The sequence below is a fragment of the Macrotis lagotis genome, chromosome 1 (assembly GCF_037893015.1).
Source record: "Macrotis lagotis isolate mMagLag1 chromosome 1, bilby.v1.9.chrom.fasta, whole genome shotgun sequence".
In the NCBI taxonomy this organism is placed as follows: domain Eukaryota; kingdom Metazoa; phylum Chordata; class Mammalia; order Peramelemorphia; family Peramelidae; genus Macrotis; species Macrotis lagotis.
The window spans coordinates 897629980-897644607 of NC_133658.1; the positions used below are offsets into that span (position 1 = coordinate 897629980).

The 14628-nt window shown below is 39.9% G+C and overlaps 1 protein-coding gene across 2 annotated transcripts in view; it reads left to right on the forward strand.

Annotated features, from left to right (window-relative positions):
• The window catches only part of SLC35E2B (solute carrier family 35 member E2B), a 32972-nt gene extending 19098 nt beyond the window's left edge, over window positions 1–13874 (forward strand). For both annotated transcript variants that reach the window (XM_074218717.1, XM_074218716.1), the window contains exons 5-9: window positions 614–734; window positions 1992–2045; window positions 2892–2964; window positions 3933–4078; window positions 7095–13874. In XM_074218717.1, the coding sequence (XP_074074818.1) occupies window positions 614–734; window positions 1992–2045; window positions 2892–2964; window positions 3933–4078; window positions 7095–7332 (632 nt within the window). In that variant the 3' untranslated portion in view covers window positions 7333–13874. The remainder of the gene's footprint in view (window positions 1–613; window positions 735–1991; window positions 2046–2891; window positions 2965–3932; window positions 4079–7094) is intronic.
• The last annotated feature ends 754 nt before the right edge of the window (window positions 13875–14628 follow it).

Consider the following 14628-nt stretch of genomic DNA (forward strand, 5'->3'; position numbering starts at 1 on the left):
GGGGCACTGTGGGACCTTCTCTGCCCTGGGGCCATTCTGTAGTGAGAAAGTAGAAGCTACAGTTGACTTGTTCACCTGAGTTGTTCTCTCCCTTGTCCCTTCTGCTCACCTAGCCCTCTGCCCGACTTCTGACCCTTGTCTTCCTTGCCCAGACCATTTGAATAGCCTCCTCCCAGGTCTCCTTGCCTCCACGCTTTCTCCTCTATAACCCATCATTCACATAACTATAGAAAGAATTTTCTAAGACTCCCACCTAACTGTGTCTCTCCCTATTGGCATGTCCCATCTCTGCCTTACCCTCCAGTATCCAGGGCAACTCTCCAAAGACAAAAGTTGTACAGATGGCATTAGTAAAGAAGTCTCCTCCCTGGGGTTTCCCCCCATTAGCAAAGTCGTGAGGTCATGATCAATTATTAAGCTATCAATGGCTTACCAATTATGTGAATATATTATCAATAAAATTATCAGTGAACAAATCTGTTAGAGAAACATGTGCTTTTAAGTTGGATCCAGTATAAGAAAGAATATTTAACAGTAAATTTAAGCTTCTAGATATAGAAGATATTGGCAACATCTTATGGTCTACATTTCCTTTTCTCTCCAATCTTTCTAGGACTTCTGGTGAATCTGTCTCTCATCCCTGTTATGGGTGGGCTTGCCCTTTGTACTGCTACCGAAATCAGCTTCAACGTTCTGGGATTCTCTGCAGCCTTGTCCACTAACATCATGGACTGGTGAGAGCTAAGGCCCTAATGAGAGAGACAGAGACAGAGAGGGAGACAGACAGAGACAGAGACAGAGAAACAGAGAGAGAGAGAGAGAGAGAGAGAGAAGAGAGGAGAGGGAAAGGAGAGACAGAAGAGAGAGTCAGAGAGACAGACAGAGAGAAGAAAGAAGACAGGGAAAAATGGAAGATGAATTGAAAAACCTTTGGAGTAGATGTTGTTTCTCCCTAGCTATACCATTGGTCCCAGTGAGGCTTAAGGTGATCTTAATAGTCTCCCTAGCTGCACTGGATTTTCTTCTATAAGAATGACAGATGTTAGGCAATAAATGACTTTGATATTGTGAAGCTGGAAGTTCTAAAGCCAAATTCTCCCATTTGTATTTATGCTGTTTATACTTAAATATTCTTTTTGAATGGACAGTTCAGTTTTGGCATGCAGAATGTATCTTACAGCGTGATGTGGCAAAGCAGATGAGCTTCAGATCCTCCCTTTGGCCTGTCCTGACTGGCAAACCTCTCAGAACTCTCATTCTCTAACAGAGGAGCTGTACTGATGGAGGGAGTTGGCCCCCTGAGAATTCCCCACAAGGATTCAATCACAGATCAGGACAAATGCCTGTTTCAGTCCAGAAAGACTGCAAGGCCTAGAGACAGAGAGCTGACTTTGAAAACTGGGTTCAAGGTCCTTCTGTGGCACTTCCTGGCAAGACTTTTGTCTCCTCATTACTCTAGGCAACTCTCTTAGACATTAAATTGCAGACAAGGTGAAGATGTGCCTTGGTCGAAGGAATTCCTTCACCTAAGAATTCCCTGGACCAAAGAAAATCATCAGTCCAGCTCCTGTCTCTTAACCTTTCCTGCCACATCCTCTTTATTATAATGCTATAGATGTAAAAGTATGTTTTGATGCTAAATATAAAAGAAAAAAGAGCTTAGTAGATACAGGATATAAGATACAGCATGTTTTTTACCTGAGATATTTTGTTTGATTCATCTTACTCAAGACTAGAGAAAAAAAGATAATTCATGTTAGATTGTTGTTTGAGAAGAGGCTATATTATAAATTTATCCATCCATGTGATATTTTTGTGATCCACAAGAAAGAATAGCTTTATCCTTAGAAAAATTCTGTCCTTGACAGAATTCTGTTTTAGAAACAACCTATTTGAAGTGGTTGCTTTACAAATAATTTAAGAATAATTTCCAATTTTCACTTAATTCTAACTTGTGACCAATTAAATATTTTTCCGGTGTTTTTTCCTAGTTTGCAAAACGTGTTTTCCAAAAAGCTTCTCAGTGGGGATAAGTACAGGTTTTCGTAAGTATACGTGATGCTTTCACAGGGGTACCCCAGTATTTCCATGACCCATTTGAGATGCCAGTGCCACACTGTTCCTGTGTGTTAAAATATTTGTATACAGGGAATCTATGGGTTTGGTCTACAGAAAGATGAAAACCCCAGCCAATTACTCACAGGCATTCAGGAGCTCCCTTAACAGTCATAAAATATTTGACATTAGGATTCAGTTTCCCATGTTCCTTGTGTGATTCAGTCGTCCCTCATCATCATATAAGAAGAGCATATTTTTCAGTTGTCTAGGATGCTTTCCAAAGGCCTTTTTTACATTCTGAAAACCTCCTCACCCAATATCTAAAGCCATGATTCATCAGTTTGTGAACAACCACCTCCTCAGGGGTGAGTCAGTCAATGGCAGTTCATGGTGTGAGACTCTGGTCTAAGGGTTGGGGATACAAAGAAAGGTAAAAGAGAGTTCCTGTGCTCAGAGAGCTCCCAGTCTAACAGGATGGTTCTCATTCCATTGAGTACAAGATACAGACAAAATAAATGATGGTTGATCAAAGGAGACCCCAGAATTAAGGAGGATGGAGAAAAGCTTCCTGTATCAAGTAAAATTTGTTCTGGGCAGAAGTAAGGAGGAAAGGCATGCCAGAGACATGGGATGCAGTGAAGGAAAATAGTCAGAGATAGGAGATGGCTTGCCTTGTGGGTGTAACTGGATTGCAGAGCTCATTAGGGGGAATAAGATGTTTAAGAGATGTGGGAGTAGGGTTAGAGTTTCACTATGAAGACTTGCTTTGCTTTTGAAGAGTGCATGTGTTTTTATCATTTTGTACTTTATTATTATTTTTTTTGTGTGTGCAGTGCCCCAGAACTTCAGTTTTATACCAGTGCTGCTGCTGTGGTCATGCTCATTCCAGCCTGGATCTTTTTCATGGTGAGAGAGGCTCCATGCAAAGATAGACCTTTGCTGTTGGCCATGAGGTTGATTTTCAGAGAATGGAGGGGCCCTGTGGTACATTGGATAAGAACTGGCCTGAGAATCAGTCAGGAAGACCTAGGTGCAAAATCCTGCTCCTGATCCAGACAGACCCGTGACCTAGAACCAGGTCCTTTCTGCCCTCTGAAACCAAGGGCATTTCATCTTCTCAGAATCCTGGGTCTGGTTATTATTCCTGCTGTCTTTTCCTGATCACCTTTGTTTATGAGCTGTTTAAAAGTTCAGTCTTCCTTCAGACCTTCGGTGCCATCAGTTGTTCTGCTATGTGGGATGTGTCCACATTTTGCATTTTTCAAAGCATAACTTGGGGCATGAATTTTTCTTTAACATTTTGGAAACTGCATTTCAATGGAATTGATTTCCTTTGTAATCCTTTTTACAACATCATTCTGAGAAAGGAGACTTTTAGGAGACTGATTGACAGAGGTTTCAGAGCACAGAGTAAGTTTTTCATTTGATTAATTCCTTTTTCAGAGCTCAGTTAGACTAATAAATATACGTTCTGTAACCCAACCCTCTTTGGAAAAATAAGTCAACTTTATACCAAAATTAGAAAGGTAATAATAATAATAACACAGTCCCTTGACCATATTAAGCCCTCAATGGATATTTATTGGATGGGAAAGGAAAAAGAAATTCACATTTATATAGCACTTCACTATGTGTCAGACACTGTGATAAGTATTATTTTTAATAGATGATATTTCATTTGATTAACTTTAATATGGTTAGAAATTTTATATTGTTAAGGACTATGGCCCCAAAGTGATATCTTAACTCCCCTCCTCTCCTCAGGAAAAAAAGTCAGATTTCTCTATTATTCAGACTTTCTAATCTAGAGACAAATATATACGGAGTATGAAGCAGCTGCATTTATTTTTGTTTTTTGCTTCTGACTCATACAGGATATGCCAGTGATTGGAAAGAGTGGGAAAAGTTTCCATTACAATCAGGATGTCATCTTGCTGCTCCTCATGGATGGCATCTTGTTCCATCTTCAGAGTGTCACAGCCTATGCTTTGATGGGGAAGATCTCCCCCGTCACTTTCAGGTAAGTAATCAGGAGAGTTTAGCAGGAGTGAGGGGGAGTGGACTTGAGATGATGCAGAGCATCAGTCACCAGGTGTCCCGGTACGATGCATGTCCCATGCTTGGAATGCACAGGACACCAGGTGTTCCCGAGCAGCAATGTTGAAAAGAAGTTAGACTGTCCATTACTAGGTGGTCCAATGGAGTGAATGTTGGATGCTTGATATGAATGTGAGTGTCACTCACCAAGGGCTCCCATACAGTGGGTGTTGGATGCTTGAGGTGAACATGAGTGTCAGTCATCAGGTGTTCCTGTATGGTGTATGTTCCATGCTTGGAATGAAGAAGAGTGTCAAACACCAAGTATTTCTATATGGTGGATGGTGGATGCTTGTAATAAATGAGTGTCAATCACTCAGAGTTCCCATACAGTGGGTGTTGAATGCTTGAAACAACTGAGAATGTCAGCCATCAGGTGTTCTTGTAAGATGGATGTTGATTGGTCAGGCATTCCAAAAGTATAACAGTACTTCTTAATCCTGTGATTATTGTAATGATCCGCTGTTAACCTGTAAGTTCTATTTTGAGCACAGCTTTTAAAAGTTGTAGAATGGATCTCTGTACAAATCTTGTAAACATATAGAAGAGAAATAATTTATTTATTCCTGCCTAGAGATTGAGAGATGGACTAGATTTCATCTTTATAGTCTGCCTAGTTTCAGAAATTGGCAATTTTTTAAAAAATAATTTTTATTGCTGTCTCATTTTTTATATTAATAAAATGTCTGCCAGTATCTCTCCCCCAGCCTTTTCCCAGAGAGTTATTCAAGCTAACCATTTTTTTTTTTTAGTTTTTGCAAGGCAATGGTAATTATTAAGTATCTGAGGCTGGATTTGAACTCAGGTACTCATGACTCCAGGGCCGGTGCTCTATCTACTGCACCATAACAAATAGTTTTTAAGAAAAAATATTCAACAAACTTGATTGGTGCATTAAAAAAATAGAATCAGTAAGATTACAAATTTGAATTTTGACTCAGATAATTAATTACTAGATGTGTGACCCTGTTCAACTTCTTTATCCTTCTTATATATGTGTCTTTAATGAAATCTGTTATACAAAAATCAAGTTTTTAAAAAGATACATTAAAGTGATCATCTTATTATAAGAAGGTTATCTTGCTATATGATAGTATTTCTTGCATAATTTCTTCATGTAGTAAGCTATGATAAAACGGGTTAACAAATACAGCCCTTTTGCTCTCAGGGAGCTTAGGGCTAGCCTTAGAGTAAAGGTGATCTGAATTCAAATTCTGCCTTAGACTCTTTAAAAAAACTTAGTCTTTTATTTTATTTATTTCTCGCCCTATTATGTAAACCTTCTACTGTCCCCAATTGAAAATGAGAATACAAGAAAAATAATATCCATCACAAACATATAGTCAATCAAAACAAATTTCTACATTGATTATGTCCAAAAACTATATATTTTTTTCCATCTGCATTCTGAATCCTTCATCCATCAGGAGTTGAGTGATGTGTTTCATCATTAGTCCTCTGGAATTCTTGTTGGTCATTACACTGATTACGGTTCATCATGTGTGACCCTGGGCAAGTCACTTAGCACTGACTGCCTCACATCCAGGGTTATCTCCAGTCGTCTCTATTCTTATCTGACCACTGAACCCAGATGGCTTCAGAGGACAAAATGAGACTGGTGACTTAGCACAGTAACCCCTTCATTCAAGTCCACTGACTGGATGTCATGGTCTTCTTGGAGAGCCAAGGGCAAACAACAGTTCAGAATAATAGTATTGCTTCACATTTATATACTATAACATGTTCAGCCATTCCCTGGTGGATGGGTACTTCCTCAGATTCCTGTTTTTTTTGTCATTTCAAAGAGCTATAAATATTTTTATAGTTTGTCTTGTTGATAACTCCCTTATTCTATCCTTGCTCTAGGTCTTTCTTCTCCCCCTTCCCTTTCCCTATTTCCTGGTTGAGTGAGGTGTATTTCTGTACCCAATTTACATATGTGTGTCTATATTTTTCCTTCTTTTGATCAATTCATATGAGAGTGAGGTTCATAAAGTATCAATGACTTCCCCTCAACCCCTTCTTGTTTGATTAGATTGGAATTTATGCATCTAAATTATGTGAGATGATTTCACTTAATCTTCCTTTCTCTTCTTCCCTCCCTACTCTGCCCCAATGTATTCTATCCCTCTATCATCAACACATAACAGAACCACCCCCATGCCTTGTATAAAAGGAAACCTCTATGGACCCTGATGATGTTATTGCCTCAGACGCTTACCATGTGATCCTGAGCAAATGATTTAACCTCTGTGAGTCTCAGTTTCCTCATGTAGCATGAAGGCACTGGACTTGAAGGCCACTAAGTTCCCTTCCATCTTTAAATCCATAATACTGTGAAACGTACTAAAAGGTGTGTATGGGTGTGTAAGTGTGCGGGGATGTGTGTTGGGGATGTGGAGAGTGTATTGTTAGTTGATTTCAGAGATTCAAGAAACTTTTTTTAATTTAAAAAATTAATTTTTATTTTATTTTCAGATCTGCATTCTCTCCCTCTTATGAGTGATTGGTTTAAAAAGATGCCATAAAAGAGTGTCTAAAAGCTAGACAACCACCTTTTTCCCCTTTTTTATTAAAAATTTTATTAGAGTTTTACAATTTTTCACCCAATCTTACTTCCCTCCCCCCCACCCCCCACGGAAAGCAATCTTTCAGTCTTTACTTTGTTTCCATGACAACTACCTTTTTAAAATGGTTTGTCTCCCTAGATTTTTAGGAACTCCAGGTAACTAATTGCCTTTTCCACTATTGTCTTAACCACTCCCGTGGGTAACCCCACTCTGATAGCCTAGTGGATAAAGAACTCCATTTATTCAGCCATGGCCATCTCATGTCTTTCATATGAGTTGAGATTGCCATGGCCCTCCCACAGATGACAGTAACCTGAGAAGGAGGGAAAGGGGTGCTGTGTTGATGCCTTTGCCCCTTTTCCTTTCTAGTGTGGCCAGCACAGTCAAGCACGCGCTATCAGTCTGGCTGAGTATTATTGTGTTTGGGAACAAGATCACCAGCCTGTCAGCCATCGGGACAGTTCTGGTGACCATTGGTGTGCTTCTCTATAACAAAGCCAAGCAGCATCAGCAGGAGGCGATGCAGAGTTTCGCCATGTCAACCAGTCCAAGTGCCCCTGAGGACACAGAACCACTGATTGCCAAGGACATGAAACCGTACCATTGACCCTGGTCTGCCACTACCATCTGCTAATGTATCATTGTGCACATACAACCCTGGCATCTCATGGAAGTTAGTCCTTTCCTCACTGCTGACATCTTGATTGTTCATGTAGATGTGCAGATGGGGACTGGGGGGCAGGTGGGCATGGCAGCTGTAAAGTGAAGAAGCCACATGATCCACTGCTCTGAGAGGTCGCCTGGGAGACTGGAGTGTCACCAGCATCAGCAAAAGGCATTTCTTTCTCCTGTCATGAGAGCTGTGACAGGACAAGAGACCCTCAGGCATCAGCACCCTGGTGAGGGATAGCTTCAACTCAGTAATGTCACCGAAATAATGTGAAAAAAAAATTAAAAAATGACCTGCCACTGTCTTTGGACTTATTGTTGGAGGAATGGAATGGATTGCCACATAGAAAACAAGCACTGTCACCCTGTTCTGGTGGGCAGTCTAAAATTTACTGTGGATGATGATCGGAAACTGAAACTGGAGCTTGAGATCCAGGTGCCAAGGTGATGTTCCCTGTGTATACTACCCATGGAAATCAATGAACTTCTCCATTGAGATTTTCTAAAAAACATAGAGAATCGTGCAGAGGTTTGGGTCCTCTAATTCCTACATATCCTTAAATTAAAAAGAAACCAAGACAGATGAAGCTTGTGGATGATCACCCCTGGGAGGGTTTCAGGACATTTCTTTTTCCTTTGGTAGCTGCGATAAGCCTTCAACCTCAAAGGATGCCATCAGGGCTGCTGATCGGCCAGAAAGAGCAAAGCTGGTTGTTCTGGGGACCAGAGGTTTGCTGAGGTAATGATGGTTCTCTGTGGAACACTGGACCCTGGCAGAATGTGGACATATACCTTTGCTACCCTTTTCCCTCTAGCCCCTTAAAGGAGGAAATTTGGGAGCAGGGACCCAGATTGAGGGTCCCTACTGTATTTTGCCTTTTTTAAAATCTCACAACCTGCATATTAAAAAACAAACCAGTGATATATTCTAGAATGAGATAGATTTAGAGAGAGGGGTCATTTGATAGGCTTGCTTTAAATTATGGAGTGCAATAAAGAAAGGCATATTTCCTGTGTTCCTCTCCTGACCCCATGCCCCAAAAACTCTTTAGAAAATGGTGGTGTCCTTTTGTGCTGAAGGGGTTTTCATTCACACCCAGTTGCCAGCATACCAATGGACCAATGCCCGTGGCCCCTGTCTCTTGATAGTATGGATGAGGAGTAAATGTTAACTGACAATTATTTCCCAATGCTGGCTAATTCAAAACAAAATGTTTCCTATGTTGTTATTGTTGGGGTTCTTCTTTTTAGAATGGGTGTCCTTTTTTTTCCGCTCTAATGATGGATAATTTTCTTCCTTATTTAGCATTGGTGGAGTTAGAACTACCACCAATACCCCCATCCCCACCCCCTCGCCACTCATTGACTTTATGAAGATTTCAATTTCTTTTTCTACATGAGTTGTTGAGTAGAGAAAGAAAAATGGTAAAAGGTATTAGTGTTTACATTTTTGGTTAAAATAAAGTGTTTAAAATGATACTGTAGTAAATAAACAAATAAGCAGATTGCCAGACTTTAGAGCAGATTTCAGGGAATAAAAAAATTGTGCTTTGTAGGTAAAACTAGAATCTTAACTAACAGTTTGTCTTACCCCTGTAGCTCTAAGTGGCCTAGAGAATGACCCTAACCTCTCTCATGACATTTCTATTTATGTGGTGGCCCCATCTTAAAACATCCTGTCTAAAAAGTGCAATCTATATCATGAACCAGGAATTTCAGAAATTGGTTCAGTATTCCAGCTTCTCCTCTGATGGTGCCTTTACCAGTGTCTGTTGACATCCTTGGAACTATTTGTAAGTTGAATTGTCAGTGAGAGGTGCAGTTATTTGGAATAGGGTGGTGGAGAGATAATTTACCTATTTCCTAGGGCATGACTTCAGTGAACTTTGGGTGAAATTGGAGCAGGGGAGGTGAGAAGGATAGAAATTTCGGTGAGATGCATTATTATAGCACTTTTTAACAAAAAATATTCTTCAGATTGAAGTTTGGGGTTCCAGTGATGGTCTACACTGGCATTCTGTTTCTATTTTTAACCTGTGGAAGAAATGGAGAAAGGGATTTCCTATAATGTGAGTTTGTTGGGTTTTCATACTATCTGTAGAACCTAATGGTTCTCAGAATCTGCTGCACTGACAGTGAGATTTTTTTTCCTGTGAATAATAAAAGAGAAAAGCCACTTGGGGTCCTCTATGTTATACCATTCCCTTCCCCCATCTCATTTCCTCTCCTTCCTGCCCAGCTTGGCCTCCCGTAATTATCTCATTAGCTCTCTGCTTGACTTCTCACCTGGAAAAATGTAAAATGCTTCGAGTAACTACTTCTGTAGATGAAATCTCTCTGAAACAAAGAGCAATAATTAAGTCTTATTAAGTTCTGCCAGTCTGGAGAGGCTTCCCACAAGCAGGAGAGCAAACAGCAGGCCTGTTAGCTTGCCAAGACCTCTTCAGTAAGTTAAACTCACATATACAGTGGACATTCCAGATTTGTTTACTCAGACTCCAAAGAGTATTGTCTCCAGTGACATTCCCTTGAAACCAATTTTCCTTCTTTCTAAAAGAGAGAGCAGCATTTAAGAGAATTCACTTCCCATTGCTGTGTTGGAGGATGTGGGGGGATTCTGCTGGTCTGTGAAGACCAACTTCAGACGAAACCCTCCAACTCATTGAATCGGCTACCTTCCACACAAAAGGACACAGATCTTTACTCTGCCCTCACCAGCTTCCCTTTCTCTGCGTCTTAAAAAATAGTACTCAACTGGAAAGGCCTTAAAGCTATGATGATTGGTTGCCCACTTGCAGAGAATTGAGATTTGCAAGATTTGCCACTGGTCAAGAATGACGTATCTCCTGGAATCTGTGGGTCTTCTACAGGCTTCCCAAGACTTTAGAAAGCTAATGAGCCAGCAGCTTCTGCAGCTGCCTGTGATCCAAGTTTAAGGAAGAAAAAAAAAGAAAGAAAATGTACAACTTTCTTGTAGTATTCAGATCCTCTTGACTCCAGGAACTTGCCCTTTCAAAAAAAAAAAACCTGACAAAACAGAACAAGTCAAAACCCAGATTCAAAATATGAATTCATTGCTGAATCAATAGAGGAGTTATTCCTAGAAATCTTTACTTATTTTGTGACTTTAGATTTCCTACATCCAGCAACCAGACCTGGGACCTCACTGCGGATCGCCTGCTCCTTGTTCCATGTTGAGGCACACCAATGCCATTGGTGGGCATTCTGGGGTCCCTTTACGTCCAGGGAATGTAAATGTACAGAGATGGTCTATTTTTGTTAACTTTGGCTAAGGCATTTTAGTAACGAAAACCCATTCTACTTGAGCTCTTGTCGGTGTGTCCTTAGAAACAAATATGTGTTTTGTTGGCATTTCGTGCTCTTAACCTGGCATTGGTTTTCTACCTAGATTTCATCTTGTTTTCTATGCCATTTGTGAAAGAAAATTTGGATTGACCCATTTCCTTTGCTGGGATAGAGATGATGTATAGCCAGAGTCAGGGTTAGGTCCTGGCCCTAAGGACATGTAGGAAGACTTGTCTTCAAGCCTTCCTTCTGACACTGAGCAAAGTTATTCATCTTTCATGATCCCAGGCAATTCTCTGAGACCCCTCAGTTACAAAGGAGTTGCCAACCTACATGGTTGGAAGATATTTCCTCACCCAAGCTTTTTACATGAATAAAATGTATGATTTTATTTGCAGTTCCAAATTTGTGTGGGGCAGTGGAGGTGGAAGGTTAGGGATCATGACTTATGACCATTCATTGAAATGTATTAAGTCTCCAGATCAATCCTATAAGCATTTATTAGCCACTTACTAACATAAGACGCTAGGGTGAAAAGTAATATGCCATTGTGGACAGATGGCCAATTTTGGAATCAGGGAGACCTGGGTCTAAATGACCCTAAACCTCTTGGTGCTTCCAGGCAACTCTGAGAGTAAAAGTTACAAATAAGTAGCCTGCCTGCAACGGTGAAAGAAACTTCCACACCAAGAGTTCCCTACATGATGAAATTTAATCTCTGTGCCCCTGCCATCCTTAATTATAAAACAAAGAAACAAGCAGAAAAATTTAACGAGGATGGAGTTCTATAAAATTTTTCAGAGTCTATAAAGACATTTCCATTCTTATGGCATATGGATTCTAATGGATAGATCTGTGGTCTCAATGTGGATATTCATGGCAATAATTTAGATTATTATCCACACTGTGCAGTGTCCATGACCTCACATAGAGTTTCAGGCACAGGGGAGCAGTCCAATGTCCTGGATATCTTCCTTAAATTTGACTGATGTTGCTGCAACAATCTTCATTCTCACTGTAAGATTGGCCCATTTCTTTCCCCTTTCCCCTCTAGCACACTCAATTGGCATAGAAAGCTTTTATTTTAAATCCAAGGGGTTGTTTTATTCATTATTTCCTATAAGCTGTAGCTCCACAGGTCTAGAGTATTGGGGATCCTCTTATACAGGTATATTTTCTATTTTAAAGGGTATGGACATGGCAGTCAGAACTGTGTAAAGAATACATCAAAGAAAGTTATCTTTTTTCACGTCCCCAACCCCCAACTATTTCAAAAGATATTTCCCAAACCATTGGGTTTTCTATTTTACGCCTACATTTTGATATAAATTGTCCCACAGAAAACTGTTTGGATCAGTTGTAGGGTTAAAGGAATTACCATATGGCTTTTGCATTTGGCAAGTGATAATGTGATTTGAAGTCAGAAAGTATTTCCTTTGCTTCCTCAGGTTGAAAGATGAAACAAAGGTATGATTATGGACCAGAAATAATTTCTTTTTTGCTTTAAGTTAACTCAGAGCTGAGGAGTTGGTGTTTTTGGAGCTGATCTGCCCATTTCCAGGCTTTGGGCCCTTCCTATTCTTAGTGGATAAAGTTAGTTGAGCCTCTGAACTCTGGCCAGGGGGTATCTTGGTTTTGTTTATCTTTTTGGTTTTCTCTTTGCTGGCTGAGGCTCAGGGCATCTTAGTGCCAAATGTCATGGCAACAACTTTGCTTTACAGATGCAGCACCCTCTGGCTTTCTTAGGAGCACTGATATTTTTTTCTTCATAGAATGGTGAACTGTTGCTTTGGAAATGGACTTTGATGATTTGCCCAGATTTGCCCTAAATTTCATCTGGAAAAGTAAAAAATTATTTAGCAACCTCTGCTCTGTTTTCTAGGTCTTTTTTTGGTGTTGTTTTAATTTGGAGCACCACAGCTCCACTTTTGATCTGTTAACTTTCAAACTGTCAACCCTCTTAAATAGAAGCTGATGATCTGGACCATCATTTAGACATAAGATGAAAAGGTCAATGAAAAAGCCAATACTCTGTGCCAGGGAGGACACCCCAAGGTCATAGGGACCAAGTTAAATGATGAACACTGTAAAGGAAGTGAGCCATAGTTTGTGGGCTTGACAATGGGTGTTTACATGCCACTTTAAATCACCAGTTTCCAAATTCCTCAAACAGCCATAAACTAGGGTTACTTGACTCAGCAAAGCTACCAACAAACAACTCACTAAGAATCAGTATCCTTACCTGAATGGGGACCAGCCAAGAAACAACTTGTTTGGTTTGTTAATTTGATCCTGGGACAGCCCACACATATCCTTTCCAGTCTATGTTTGCTAAACCAATACTTTTTTCTCTGGAGCTATGAGTCTTAAGCAAATTAAAACCTTTGGGCTAAGGGATGTATCCTGCTTGGCTCTTTTCAAATTGTTACCTGTCCTGAAAATAAAAGCATACTATAATATCAGATTGTTACCTGTCAGAGTCCAGCCTTGTGCGGGATTCTGCCTGCTTGGTTAATAAAGATTACTAGAGAATAGAGAGGAATGCATACTGGAGAGAAGAAAAGAGATGACTTCAGAATTTGCCTTAAGAAACATTGGTCACAGAGAGATTCTAAAGCTTCCTGGAAACCAGGGAAGTCACACCACCATCCATATCCACACCACCATCGATCAGGAGAAGAATTGATCTGATCGGGGCTGTAGAAATGACTACCAGGGAGTTCCAGTACCAGACCTGCCATACACACATAGTTATATCTAAGCATCCCTGTGTACAAATGAAAATGATTTTAAAAATAAAATAGTGAATTTTCCATTTTAAGAAACTTGAAAATAGCAACAGTAACTGCTTCTTCTACACTTGAGCCAAACTGTGTTTCTTAAACCAAATCCAAACGTGTAGGACAAAAACCACACTGAACAAGCCATTTATAGGTATTTTGTGTATCGTCTCTTGCAGTATTTCTGTAACTAAGATCATTGCTTTCTAAAAGATGTTCCTCATTTGTGATTTGGTTTGTCGTTGTTTAATTCTTTTGTGTGGTTGGTAACTGTGTAATAAATCCTGTGGATGCCTCTTGGCTGTTCCTTTGATATGAGTAAAACAGATGGATTAGTTTCTTTCTATGAGCATTGTTCTGGAAAAGTCAAATAAAATCGATATTTGTGCTTCTAGATTCGGTCTTTGATTTTTTTTTTCACTTGAGGGCCTTTTCTTAAAATTATCTGAGTTGGTTTCTTGGTAATTTTCCAGTTCTCAATATGAACAGAATCCATCAGGCCTGAAAGAATTTAGACTATTTTCTGACAGTCTTGTGTAAATAAAAACATTTTTCCAGATGAGGAAAAAGGATATTAAAGTGGATCAAAAAGAAAGGTACTAATTTTTTTCTCTGACTCGGAAAGTATATAGCGACCCGTCCTTCAGTCTCCCTCAGTTTGGTGCAAAGTCATGTGTAGCTTTGTTACTGATTCAAGCTTTCAGGGAACATGTCCTGTGGTTTCAATCTTCAAGAGATGGGAGTGGGGCCACAGCTGTCCCTGCACCACCTGTACTTAAAAAAAATTTGTCCACTTAGGCACCCATAGATTAGTCAATCCTCTGTCCTCACTACTGCATATGGGGGTGCTATTATTAAATTCTGGGCACTTTGTTGTCAGGCAGGCATTGACAAGCAGATCTATGTCCAGAGGAGGGTCAACAAGATGGCAGAAGGGGAGTGGAAGATCCAAAAGAACGAAAATGTGGATGAAAAATGATGTGATAACTGTTTTTGAGTATTTCAAAGAGGGTCTAACAGAGGAGGGATGAGCCTTGTTCTTCCCCCTAGACTAGGAGCAATGGTGAGAAATTCAAGAGATTTCAGTTTGCTTAAGGTTAAAATTTTTCTTTTTACTCTCTTTGATAAAAACTGCTGGGAAAATTGGA